The sequence below is a fragment of the Zonotrichia leucophrys genome, chromosome 10, assembly GCF_028769735.1.
Source record: "Zonotrichia leucophrys gambelii isolate GWCS_2022_RI chromosome 10, RI_Zleu_2.0, whole genome shotgun sequence".
In the NCBI taxonomy this organism is placed as follows: Eukaryota; Metazoa; Chordata; class Aves; order Passeriformes; family Passerellidae; genus Zonotrichia; species Zonotrichia leucophrys.
In genome coordinates, this window is record NC_088180.1 from 3652335 (window position 1) to 3666230 (window position 13896).

Sequence of the window (13896 nt, forward strand, 5' to 3'; positions counted from 1 at the left end):
CCTCTGTGCTCTGTAAAGGAGCTCCTGTTTCACAGGAACCCCCACAATGCATGGGCTGAAATGGGGGGTCCTCTTCGTGGGGACTGCCGGTAAATTGGGAAATAAAACTCTTTAACACCGGTGGAGGTCTAAGAAGCACACCCGGATACAAGGCGGGTGACTCCGCCTAAGGTGCGCTCATGGCTCAAGATGATTCACGCTTTTATTGAGCGGCGCCAATTCATCAGAAAATATTACATATGAAGGTCTTTGCTGTCAGGGTGAGCCGTGCACGCGTTTTTGAACCATTTGTTACTCAGGCAGCCGTGGAGCCCCTAAACTGGATTGAGTGGCATCGAGTTGTTACGGATCCCTCGATGTCCCACAGCCACATTACCTCCCGTGAGCCGGGACACCCGCACCGGGGGTCCCCTCTATGGGGCTCCTGTCTTATGGGATTCCCCCTATGGGGGCACATCCCTAATGGGCACGGCCTGTAAATGAAGGGTCCTTCAGGGGTCCCTCCCTAATGGGCACTGCCTGTAAGTGAAGGGTCCTTCAGGGGTCCCTCCCTAATGGGGGCAGCCTGTAAGGAGAGTGCCCTTAACGTTGCTTCTCCGTAATTGGGTCGCCCTTTAATGGGAGGGTAGTTCCTAATGGGGACTGCCTGAAATCGTGGCCCTTTCACTGGGGGCTCCACAAAATGGGGGTCCCCTTAATGAGTCACCGTAAAATGAGGGCTGCTCCCCTGCACACCGTGGGCTCCCCATGCGGCGCCTCCTCTATAATGGGGGGCTCTCTGTAACGGGGACCCCTCCGTGGGTGACCCCGGTAACGCGGGGGGATGTTCTCGTCCCGAGAGACCCCGCTCCGAGCGCAGAGCACAGCCCAGCCCAGCTCAGCGCACATGTGGCTGGGCTGTCCTCTGCTGTCCCGTCCCGTCCCCTCCCCTCCTCCGGCCGGCCCACACGCACACCCAGCCCTCCTCCTCCTCCTTCTCCTCCTCCTCCTCCCACTTCCTCCGCACAAGGCGGGCTGCCGGCCGAGCAGGGGCAGCGCCCCCCCGTTCCCCGTGCGCGCCGAGCCCCCAGGCCAGCCCGTAGCGATGCGCCGGGGGAGGCCCCGCGCCGCAGCCGCAGGTGAGTGCGGGCCCGGAGGGATGCGCGTCCCGCAGGAGCCGCGCAGCGATGCGGGGGCAGCGGGGCGGGGGGACCCCCAGCCAGCGCCGCGCCTGCCCTGGGCTCCCCCCGCGGCTGAAACCCTCGGGCAGGGGGGGAGCCCTGCACGCCTCCCTCGGGATCGGCTGCTTCTCCTCGGGCCGTGCGAGGAAAAACGGGTTGTGAGCTCCGCATCCCGGGATTTTACCCATTTATGGACACTTTGGATCATGCGGCTGATTCGCAGCGTGAGTGCGCTCAAGCTCCTGCCAGAGGTTTCTGTGGGGCTCGCCGGAGTGCTGCCCACCCTGATGCGGTGGCCGTGGCTGTGCGGAGGGGACACAAGGACGGCCACGGCCACGCAGCCCTGCCACATCCACACCTCGTGTCCTGGCAAGCGCCTGCCAGCACCGAGGGGGTCCCAGCCGTGACCGTGGCCAGCCTTGGATGTGAGTGACATCGATGGGCCGGGATGGGATCGATGCCTTTTGGAGGAGTTTTAATTCCCCAAGCAGAAGGGGACGCAGTCGCTGAGCCCTTCTGGCGACTACTCATTGCCCCGTGAAGTTTGAGGGTTTTTAAATAAAAATGAGCATTCCCTGGGGGAGAGGGGAAGTTTCAGTTTGAATCTCAGACCAGCCGTGGCTTGGTGCATGCATTCCAGAGGGATACTGCCTTAAAAAGCAGCGGGCTTGGTCCACGGGAAGGCTCCGGCTGGGCTTTTGCCCGCCTGGGAGAAGCTGGGCAGCTGCAAACTTTGTGAAAAAGGGACAAGATGTGGAATGAGGGGGAGCTGAGGCCGCTTGCTTGTTCTCTCAAATGCCCGAAGTTTGGGGGAGCGATGCCGGTGAGCTCATCCGAGCCCGCCAGCCATGGGAACGGTGACCTCCAGGGCACGATCCCAAAATCCCCGAGGTTGTGGAACCGGGATTGCAGGCGGCCGGGGGAATCCGCCTCCTTCCCGCTGGAGTGCGGGGAGAGCCCGGGCCCTCCCCGTGCCGCAGCCCCTCGGGGGGCTGGGCTTGCCGGGTGCCAGCGGCTCCAGGAGCTTTTATTGCTCGATTCCTGCGGCTCGGCCGGGAGCTGGCGGCTGCTTTTGCCATCACGTGGCGGTGGAGGAGGCGGGAGAGTGCGGGGAGAGGCTCCCGCTCCGGGCATCGCATCCCGGGCAGGAAATTCCGCTGATAACACCCACGGGCGCATTGCTGGCGGCTATCGGGGCAAAAAGAGATGTGTGCGGTGTTCCCCACGGCCTTGGCAGGCCGGGGAGGAACGGGAGCCCTCCCCGTGTCCTTTGGACAACCAAAACGCGGCAGATAAGGCTCCCGCCGGAGCTTATCAGGGAGGTTTCGCTGCTGCGGACACGTGTTCACTCTGAGCTTGGTTTTACTTTTACTCCCTCCCGGGCAAACGGCCCCGTGTGGGAAAAAGCCCTGAGAAGAGGGAAGAGGGGGGACAAGGGAAAAGAACACTAAAAAAGAGGAATAGGGGGTTGTGTTTATTGCACCCGCTGCTTTCCTCAGCTGTAGGGTTTCGGAATTACTGGCTGCGTGTGTTGGGGTTCTTCAAGCATCGCCCCCAGCACTGATTCTCACGTGTCCCTCTCCTTCCCCCTGGCTGGGACAGTCCCCGAAGGAAAAGGCTGATGGTGACAGCAAAAGCAGAGCAGTTTTCCTGTCCTGGCACAGGTGTGGGGATGGCACAGGTTGGGCAAAATCCCTGTGGATTTCATGGACAGAGGGAGCCCCTGTGCCGAATTTGGTTCATGAGCTCAGACAATTCCTGCACTGGGATCACTCGTGCTGCCCTGCAGCCCTCCAGGCAGAATTTAACTCGGAGCTGGGTGGAACAGGGCGGCTGCATCGTGCCCGGTGGCGTCACCCGCTCCCGTGGTGACAGCGGTGTCACAATGTCCCCACCGTGGGGAGTTGCAGATCCCCGGGGCTTTGGGAAAGGGAAGCAGCAGTGGGGAAACATCGGGACTCACAAGATCCTGGATTTCTGTCCCAGCTTGTCCTCCCCTAACATTGTCCCAGCTGGGAAAGGATCCCACGCCTGCATGGCCCTCCCACGCAGCATCTCCCAGGGAGATGGATTTAAACACCACCCTCCCAAGAGATCCCTTTTGGAAGGAAAAGAACCCAGCCTGGGCTTTTCTTCAAGCTTGTTTCTATTTGAAGGGAGCTGTTTTCCCTGGATCCAAGTGCTGGAAATTGAATTGGCACTGCACATCTTGGGAATGACCCCAAGGATTTATCCTGAGGATAAAGCTGTTGGAAATGGTGTGGGGGAGCTGCTGCCAAGGGTGCGAGCAGGGAGGAAAGCACCGCGGCTCCCGTGGGGGATTCCAGGGGATCCAGGGGAGCCGTGTCCTTCCTGGGAAGGGATCAATTGTTGGAGCTTGCATGAGAATCCCGCCAGGAGGGCTCAGTGAGGGGTGCAGCCTCGGCTGTGCTGTTCTGGGCTGAGCTGGGGAGCTCTGGTCCCCTCCTGGCAAAGCTGCAGCAGCACCAGTGGCTCTCTCCTTTATCTCCCCTACAAGTCTCCCTCCATATCTGCCCTGTTTCCCCTGCTGTTGATGTGGCTTTTATCTTATCTCCACGTGCTCTTCCTCCATTTCCTCCTCGGCTTCCCTGCTAACGCTGCCACAAAAGGGAAAAACCACCCAAAATGGAGGAGATCCTACTGCAGGGAGTCCATCCCTGGGCTTGGAGGTGCTGGGCCGTGCTGAATGACAAGGGTGACATTTGGCCATGCTGGGAGAGTGCTGAGTGAGGCTCAGGTTTGTCCTGGGCTGCTTGGGTGATGTGCAGGATGCTCAGGTGATGCTGAGGGATGCAGGCTGATGGTCCAGTGCTGCTCTTGGGGCTGTGGGATGCTCAGGAGACGTTGGGTGATGCCAGCTGATGCTCAGAGAGCACTTGGGCTTCTCGGGAGGCAGGGCTGTGCTGGGACAGGCTGCCAGCTCCACCTGCTGGCACCCACCTCCTGTCCCTGCGGGCCAGCCCCACCCCACTGCAGCCCCAGATCCCCTGAGGGAGAGGCTGAGCTGCTGCCTGGGCGTAAAAACCTCACATTACTTTACGAGGTGATGCCGGGGATGGGAATTTTGGGCACTCTGGGTTTGTGGCTGCTGGCTCCTCACCCGAGCTGACCCAGCTTTGCTCCTGCTGCCTGCAACAGATGCTCCTTGAGCTGTGGAACCAAAGCAACCAGAGCTTTCCAGGGCTTTTCCAAGGAGGTGGATGGAGAAATGCCCCACCAGCCTCCCAGGAGTGCCCCCACGGGCAGGGAGGGTCGGATCCTGTGGAAAGGGAAAATCCCTGCACAATTAAAGCCCTCAGGACTGGCCACGCTGTAGAATTGTACAGCAGACTGTGCATTCCTATTAATGCTGCACACACGGGTGTTGGACCTGCAGTGACATTCCCCTGTGGAAATGGACTCAGATGTGCAGAGATTCCCTGTCTTGATCTGAGCCCTGCCTGATGCACTAAAAACTTGTCCTATTGTTGGAAAAAGAAATGAAATTTAGCGAAATGTTTAATTACAGTTTAGTTATGAGTTGTGTGCGAATTGGTTTGTTAAAAACAGTTTTGTAGCCGTTGATAGTATGTGTTGGGTTTTGTGTGTAACTTAGCAGGTAGTCTTAGGAACTTAATAAACATTTAAACCAGTGTAGGAAAGTAAGAATGCTAACCTGTCTGGAGGCAGCATACAATAAGATAAGCAGAAGATTTATGATTTTGTTTGTGAGCTAAGGAATGTATCACAAGGGGTCTGTCGCTAGGCAAGGGGAACTGTTTCTTGGAGACCTTGTTATGAATCGCATGTATGCAAATCATATAAAAGGGAAGCACCTGTACGTGAAGTTGGGGCTCTGACTTGGGACGCTAGTCCACAGGCTCCCGGGCCCTTAATAAAGCACCGCACAAAACTTATCCGAGTTTTGTGTCCTTTATCTATCGGGCAACAACATGACCTCCTGTCCCAGTATATTGAAAGCCACCACGGTGTGAGATTTGGAGCGAGCAGCAGCAGAAGAGAACTGATGGAATGTTTGAGTTGGGGGTGGTGTGTGAGGCTGGAATGTTCATGGTTAATGCCTCAAACAATGGAGAATTTGCAGCAAGTGCCCAAGTGCAGAGGGGCAGGCTGTAGTTACCTGTCGGACAAGATAAGGGGAGAGGCTGATAAGAGACAAATCCTGCCCAGTGCCGTGGTTAGCCTGTAGGTATTCATCCCCTCTGATGGGCCATAATTGGCCTCTATCTGCACCTACAAGCAGTTGTGTCACAGGCAAACAAATACACGGAGAGGTGTCCCGTGATCCGCAGCATTACATCATCCCGGTAAAACTCCCTGCCCCAGGGGAGGTACCTGGCTGTTCCCACTGAGCCTGAACATTTTATGAACCCCTGCGACTTTGTGCTTCCTGCCCTTCCCTCACCCAGGTACATCATCACCGTGCAATTGCAACCTCCCAGTCTTGTTGGAAGATCCATGTGTAATGGGATCTTTCTGCTCTTACCCTTTCCTACCTTCTCTTTTCCTTAGGCATTTTTGAAGTATTATTTTTGTGTTTTTATATTGCTTTATTACAATAGATAATAACCAAAACAGCACCACTGCAACTTAATTGTTCTAAAATAAACCTGATATTTCTATATATGTATATATATATTTATAAACTCAATCAGCATAGTTTCACTCTAATCAGCCCCAGGGGATCAATTAACAAGAACCTGGGTTACCCTCATGTCGCAGCTGAGACTGACACATGACACCACTCTCGAGGTTCATGTGGCAACAGGAAATTTTTTTTTAATTGCAGTTCCCTTTATGCATTTTCAGAAAGCCCACACAGTTGGGCCTGATTGGCTGAAATAATTACCACCCAGCTTGGTGACCAATAGCTGTCTGCATCTGTAATGGCCCAGACTGGTTCCCCAATGACCTCAAGTTATAATTGGGGTTATCTATAACTGTGGGGCCTCCAGGCCAGCTGTTAGGCACCACAGTTCCCCCTTTCTGTTTTTAATACAAAGGCAATGTTTGTTGTCTTCTGCAGGGCCCTTTGCAGACAAGGTGACAAACACTGCACAATGTCCAAAATAATTGACACAAATAATAAGCTTGGGTTGGATGAGGCTCTGCGTCCATCTCGATAAGTCTGGCCTTACCAGTTGTTGTGTTTCCCTCCTACCATCAAAAAGGATTTTTCAAGCATGTCCCAGAGCCATCAAGCACGGCTTCTCAGGGTGGTATGCTGCACACTTTTCACATTCATAGTTACACCAACAAAGAAAATTGCATTTGACTTGCTCACAAACTGTTAAACTTTAAAAGCTATCATGCTTCTGCTTTTGATATGTCCCTGTTATATTTGCCCAATTATCCCATCATCAAAAAACCAAACAATATTAGAGGTAGCAGCAATTTTAATTGAATAGCTTAGAAAATATATAAGATCGGATACACTTGAAATATTGACAATATAATTTGGTTAAAATAAGGGATAATTTGGTTCCAATAATAGCACATAAGGAAAAAAAAATTTGCATGGGGTATGGAGTGCAGGGTCCTGGGACCCTTGCCACCTCATGTACGAGCTTGTCAAGCGAAAATTTCCCCTTTTATGCCGTGTATCAATGCCATCTCTTCCCATTTTGGATTCATCACACTTCTACCTCCACCCTCATCACCACCTTTACTGTGCATGCTCCACCACTCTTTCAGGTGGTCGCACCACTCTTTGGGGGTCGTCACTGATGAAGGCCTCTCCTCTTCCTCGATGTCCTTTAATTCACCTTTGTGTTACACATGCGCACCAAGCTAGTATAATGTAAGCCAAAACTAACATAATATAATATTTAAGCATCAAAGCAATGAATCTCATATAATTAACATTTTCCTGTGACCCAACCAGATTTTACTTTCTTTCTGTTAATTTTTAGTAGCTGTTATCACTTGCTTTTTCCCGCCTTGAACATCTGCAGGAAAGGGGGGGGGGTGGAACCCCTCCTCTCCCTTTCTTTCTTGGCATTACACCTTTTAACTGTTTTATTATTTCCAAATATTAATTACTGTATCAATATTGATTACTGTTTCAATTTTGTCAGCACGAATCATACCTATTTACCACACACACTAAAAGCAGCTTCCCTGGTTGTGCCCAGTCCATGCCTCTTACGCCATGACAGCGAGGCTCGTAGAGCTTGTTCATAACATTTTATCTCAGTTTGCATGAAAAGAGGGTCCATACCTGTACAACAGCCTTTTCCTCCAATGATACTTACATCCCCGTGTTCCATCATTTGCCTCACGACCCTCACAAGGACAGAGACCCTGAAGACCCCGACTGGAGTTCTGGCTGGTTGGGGTGGATGCTTGCCAAGTGATTGTTTGCAGGTGTGCATGCTGTGCTGCCACGGTACACTGCTTTGGGCAGGGACTGGCACGGAGCAGCTTGCTCTGTACTCTTACACCTGCTTCATGGAGCAACAGGCCCTCCACAATAGCCCATGAATTTCCTCACCTCTTGGCCAGGTGCCACTCACTTTGGACAAAGACTATAAAAAGTAACTTTCTGAGGTAACTTTGATGATTCCCCATGGAATGAAGATGAATCTATTGGCTGGACCATGAGGACTTTGTCTCTCTGTTGGTAGCAATACCCTCACTTCTTTCTCTCTCCCCTTAACTTTGTTTTCTTTGATTCTCTCTCTGTGGCATAATTGTTGTTGGCCCTCAGTAAAGGTGCGCTGCTGTGATTAAACTGAAAGTCCCCTGCTGTGTGTCCTTAGCACTCTGAGATCAGTAAAATCATGTCCCCTGCTTGTACCAGCGGATGGTGACACCTTTATATGGATTCAGGAACCGTGCGTGGTTGGTCCTGACTGGGTGAATTCAGTTACCCCCCAGCTCAGTGGCCAATAGCTCTCTGCCTCCCTAACGGTCTCTGCTGGTTCCCCAACGGCCAAGACTGGTCAAGGTTTAATTGGGGTGATCTATGACTGTGAGGCCTCCAGAGCAGCTGTTAGCAACCACACTTTCACCTTGTGGGATGGCTTGTAGCCCTCTGGCACCCTGTGCCATCACAGGCTGCTGGCTGTGGGGACTTGCTTTGCTCATGGCTCGTTGTCTCTCTTTTCCAGGCAGGCCAGCTCACCTCTCCCGTGGGGACAGTGGCACCAAGGTATAAATGGCCTCCAAACGGTACTCGCAGTCTGCAGGCCCCGTGGTTCTCAAGAAGCTGCCTCGTCTGGCGCCCGCCCCCAGCTGCCTGCCCGGCAAAATCCCTGGCACATCCAGCCCCGTGCCCCACCCTGGCTCTGGAAACCATTTCAGCTACAAGGGCTCCTACTTTGCCTGCCCGCTGCAGAGCCCCGAGGGCCCCGAGCAGCCCCCGGCTGGCTGGAGCCCCACGCCCGCCTACCTGCACTATGGCCCTGGAGCTCTGAGCCAGCCCGTGCCGGCCGAGGGGCCACTGCTGGGCCTGCTGCTGTACCCCCCAGAGAGCCTGAGCACCAGGCTGCAGCCCCCAGACACCCAGAAGAGCAAGGACAGCCTGAGCCAGGAGCAACTTATGGCCAGGAAGAAGCTGGACAGTCCCAGGTGCCCCTTGCCGGTGAAGAAGGCAGCTCCTCTGGCAGTCCCCAAGCCTGTGTACGGAGCCCCCGCCTCCTTCCTGGCTCCCAGGATGGCTCTGCTGCTGGGAGCACAAGCAGAGAGCCTGCAGCAGCGAGCAGGGGAGGCACACTGGGCCCTGCCTCCTGCCACCCACCCTCTGCACCCCAGCGAGCCCCACAGGACTGCTCCTGGTGCTGACCACAGCCTCCTGCCGCTGCCCTCCAGCCTGGCCCTGCCTTCCAGGGAGCAGCTGAGCTCCCCCGCTGCCTTACCCCACTACTGCCTCACCTTTGATAAGTATGGGCCACCCCCCAGCACCCCATTCCTGGAAGCAAGTTGTTCCTCTGCCCAGAGCCAGAAGAAGGTGCCAGAAGTCCCCAGCCTCAGCCTGGAGCCCTGGCCCAAGCTCCATCCACCTGACAGCAGCCCAGTGATCCAGGAGAGGTCAGCAATGTGCTTCCCACCTCCCCCCTACCCACTGTCACCCCACAGATCTGGCCCCCTCTACCACCCCGCAGCTCCCACTGTGGGGGAGCCCAGTGCCCTGCCCAGCTTTGGCTACGTGGGGAGCAGGGAGCCCTTTCCCAGCGCCTACCTCAAGCCCCAGGAGCCCAGGAGTTACTTTCCCAGCCCCTTGGAGCCCTACGTGCCAAGGGCAGTGGGTGCCAGGCTGGGGGTGGCACTCAGGGATGCTGAGGCAGCCAGGGATGCTGAGCTGCCCAGGAACAGCGGGTACCCAGGGTTTGCCCTCAGCCCGGGCGGTGCATCCGTGTTCCAGGGCTCCTTTCCCGGCACGGAGCCGGGCTGTGGGCAGCACAGGGCAGGCAGCCCGCACTGGGGAGCAGCACCAAGGCACAGCAGCGCTTTCCAGCCTGTCTGCGCCCCAGAGAAGCTTTCTGGGGGCTCTGCTGGGCTCACTGAGACATTTCCTGAGAGAGGAGGGAGCTGGGAGAAACCCAGGCAAGGGGAGGAGGAGCCCCTGTACCCAGGGAGGAGGAACAGCAGCCCAGCCCCTCAGGACACCCCCCATGGGGGACCAGGACAAGGAGATGCCTGCAAGGTCACGGATCCAGCCAAGGAGCTCATCTGCCCTTCTCCATCCGTGACCCCCAGCAAAGGGCTGGAAGAGCTGAGGGACACCAAGGCTTTGTCATCCTCCCCACCAATGCCTGTGATCCACAACGTCTTCAGCCTGGCACCTTACCAGGAGTACCTGGAGAAGGCCAAGGGCACAGACCCCATCCTGTTCTGCAGGAAGCACCTGTGGGAGCGCTCCTCACCCCAAAGCACGGCTGGCAGCCAGGAGCCTGCTGCCCTCAGAGACGTCTCGCTGGTGCCCAGCCCGAGGTCGGGCAGTGATGCCGTGCAGAGCCAAGGGGAAAGCTGTTACAGGAGCGTCCCTAAAAAGCCAAAGCCTGTGCCCCAAGAGCTGGAGTCTCAGGAGGGCAGCCCTGACAGGGTGGGCAGCAAGGAGTTACCACCCCCTAAGGACATGGTGCTGGACCTTAGCTTCAAGAAGAGACTGGTGGAAGCTGGGGACACAGAGAGACCCCCTGGCTGTGTGGAGGGGCCACTGGAGCAAGAGGATAAGGAGGAGAAAGAAGCTGCAGGAGGGAAGGTGGGGTTGGGAGAGGGGGCGCAGCCCCGGGTGCCTGAGGCAGACTCAGGGGACAGGAGCAGCTTCCAGAGCTCAGCCAACTTCATGTTCCAAAAATACAAGCTGCAGCCCTCCCTCCTGGGCAGCACGGAGCCCCCCCAGCAGGATGGCAGCTCTCAAGCCCCCCAGCCCAGCCCCCCCAGCAGCACCCCCACTCCAGCTCCCCCAGCCTCCTCTCCATCCAGCAACCCCCCGTTCCCACCGCCGAGCCCGCAGGTCAGCATCTCCCTAGCCCCAAACCCTCCCCAGACTGTGCTTCCCAAAGCCCCCCCCAGTCCAGAGGAGGAGAAGGTGCTGGTGGTGAAGAAGGTTGGGATCCCCTCAGGGACCCCCTCAGGGCAGTACTTCAGCTCCCTGCACACCTTGCTGTGTGACACCATCTCGGGCTCGGTGTCGCGCTCCTCCCCGGAGCTCCTGCGGCAGTGGCTGAAGAAGGCTGAGCTGGCAGAAGAGCTGGGGGAGATGCCCAAATCCCTGCCCAGCCCCAAAGATGGCTCCAAGGCTCCCAATGCTCAGAAGCCCAGCAATGGCAAGGAGATCTGGCTGGCTTTCCAGGACGTGGCCACGCTCCTCACCAAGCTGCTCTCCCAGCTGAGGACCTTCATGTCCGCTTGCCCTTTCCCACACGTGGTCCGGGCGGGAGCCATCTTCATCCCCATCCATGTGGTGAAGGAGAAGCTCTTCCCAAAGCTGCCTGGGAGCTTTGTGGACCAAGTGCTGCAGAAGCACAAGGTGGAGCTGCGTCCCACCACGCTCTCGGAGGAGAGGCACCTGAGGGAGCTGGAGCTGAAGAGCTGCACCTCCCGCATGCTGAAGCTCCTGGCCATCAAGTGGCTTCCTGAAATCTACCCTGACCTGCTCAACCTCCACTGGCACAGCTCCATCCAGCAGCAGCTCGGTAGGTAGCCTGGCATCTCCTGGGGATGGGTCCCTGGGATGTTCCAGCTGCACTTGCCCTCCAGTGCTGCTGTTCTTGGGGAGCATCCAAAGGTGCCTCACCATCCCTGTCCTACTGAGGGTTCTGCCCAGATTTCCCTCTGTGGGTTGTGGAAGGGGGAAAGTTTGAGCTGGAAGGGAGAAAACTCATCCTGGGCATGTCAAGGAGGTTTCAGACAGTTCCAGGCCACCTCTGCCCATCCAAGGGCACAGTGTCATCAGACCTGTCACCTGTGGCTGTCCCATCCAGCTGATGACTTCACTGCTGTGTCCAGATAACCTTTTGTTGCTGCTCAAGGCCATTAACAGCACCTTTATTTCTTTCAGATTCAAGTTCAGAGACTGGCCAGCAGCCTTCCAAGTAAGTACCTCCTCTTCCAAAGTGGGTTTTTAGGAATTTATGGGATTTGTTTGTCATTTGGTTGAGGGGTATGTATGTGGATTTCATGTTATGATGAGCAGCTGGAGCTGGCTGGGGAGGCTCTGCTCCTGGGGCTGGGCTGGAGCTGGGAATATTCAGGATGTGGAGGTGTGCCCTCCCTAATCACTCCTTCCTCTCTCCCAGGTAGCCCTGGCCTGGAGGCACTGGTGGCAAAGCAACAGCCACAGAGAGATCAAGGAAAAGGAGGCACTGAGGAATGTGCCAAGGGCAACAGCCAAACAATGACAGCAATGGGAAGGTCCTGAGTCCCCAGAGCCGAGGATGCTGACACCACCAGCAGCCCTGCAGGCAGGTGCTCAGGTCCCACTGGCATCAGGATCATCCAGGATGCTGATTCCTTGGCAGGGACCCTCTGGGGTGCTGCTCAGGGTGGACAGCAGCTCAGGGTGCTCCAGGGACACACAGGGATGCTGCTGGCAGGTTGTCCGGGCCCGCAGGCATGGGCTCGAGCCCCTCACGGCAGCTGGAGCTGCTTTTCTTTGAATGGATCATCTCTCAGTGCTTCTCCTGCCTCCATCCATGATTGCCCTGGCGAGCTGAGAGGGAATGGCTGGAGTTCCAGTGGAGCTGGAGCAAGAGGAGCATGGAAATGGCCACAGCCACCATCCCCAGCCTTGCAAAAAGGGACTGCAGGGATGACATCCCACCTCCTCCTCTCTCCTCTGAATCCCCCTCCTGCTTTATCCATGCCTTTCCCAATAAACATCCCCTTCCTCTGTGATTTTCACCTTTAAAGTACCACCAAGACCTGGCACAACAGCAGGGGCAAGGGAATTGTGACTTTCATAGTCCCAGGACTAAGTTGGTTTTGTCATAAATGAAGACATTTTACAAATGTTCTGGATTAACCTTTATAAGGAGCTGCTGCCTTCAGGTCATGTGTTTTGGGTTATCTTTTTCTTGAAATACAGTAATTTATACATGTCTTTTTATTTAAACTAAAAGGCTGCAAGAAACTCTTAAAGAGACTGTTAAAGAAAAGAAAACCAAATCACTTCATGTCCCAGATCCCGTCCCAAAGGAGAACGTGGGAGATTCACATTTAGGGACCACCTTGGTGGAGACTGAAGGGGCACAGAGGGGAATGATGCTGCCAGAGCTTGGAAGGAGGGGTCCTTTCATCTCCAAGGGTTATGGGCATGCCAGGAGGGATGTGGGCATGCCAGGACCAATGGACAGCCCCTCACCCTGGGGGGCTGCAGCAGGGTACACAGCAGAGGCCTTAAAAACTCATTGCTCAGGTGTTCTTCAAGCTGCTGCAGGGCACAGGGAGAACAAAACAAGGGTTATTCTAATTTTTTATTTCACTACAGGGAATATTTATTTTGGGGTGGGGGGAGTGGGTAGAAATGACCCTACCCAAACTGGCTTATTTTAGCCAAAAGGTGTGTTTGCTACTGGGGGATTTCTGTGGGTGCCTTCCTGGTTTTCCATGGGGATGGGGTGGCTGTGGGTGTGAGGGAGATGCTGCTGTTCTCCTCACTCTTCCCCACCACTCCATGCCTGTGCACAGTGATTTGGAAAACAGTGTTTGTTAATAATGTTGGTTTTTGTACATATATAAGGTTCCAGGGAAGAAAGTTCCTTCCCTTTATTTAATTTTTTTTGTAAGAATATGAAGAGTTGCCTCACCTCACCTGGTTTAAATGAGTTTGGCTTGTTTCCAGACATGCCCTGCTTCTGTCTCTGCTTCCCAGCTTGGGCACAATGGGACCCTCCTGGGGCTGGGGGGTCCCCAGATCCCCCACTCCCTGCACTTGCCCTCTTCTCCCTGCAGCAATCCACAAGTGCTGTGCCCAACCCCTCTGTGCCATCCCTGGGGGCTGGATCCAGTGTCCAGGATGCCACCACAGGAGCACATCCCAGCCTCCACAAACCCCACGGGTGACAGCCTGGGAAAAGGCTGCTGGTGGATGTGTGAACACCAGAAACTGGGCAGGAGACTCTGGGGTGCTCAGGGATGCAGCCTGGGCTGACCCCTGAGACCCTCCCCCCTTGTGAGCCCCCCATCAGGCACAGAATCTGCCTGATCCCAAAGCCCAGGAGGTGAACACTGCCACAACCCCACAAACGGAGTTTTGGGGAGCATCAGC

The 13896-nt window shown here is 55.6% G+C and overlaps 1 protein-coding gene across 1 annotated transcript; it reads left to right on the plus strand.

The window, feature by feature from the left end:
* The first annotated feature begins 1000 nt into the window (after positions 1–1000).
* C10H15orf39 (chromosome 10 C15orf39 homolog) lies at positions 1001–13438 on the plus strand. Its single transcript, XM_064721937.1, has 4 exons — positions 1001–1118; positions 8294–11323; positions 11689–11722; positions 11927–13438. Exons 2-4 carry the CDS (start codon positions 8341–8343, stop codon positions 11928–11930), a joined length of 3021 nt encoding a protein of 1006 aa, XP_064578007.1. The 5' UTR covers positions 1001–1118; positions 8294–8340; the 3' UTR covers positions 11931–13438.
* The last annotated feature ends 458 nt before the right edge of the window (positions 13439–13896 follow it).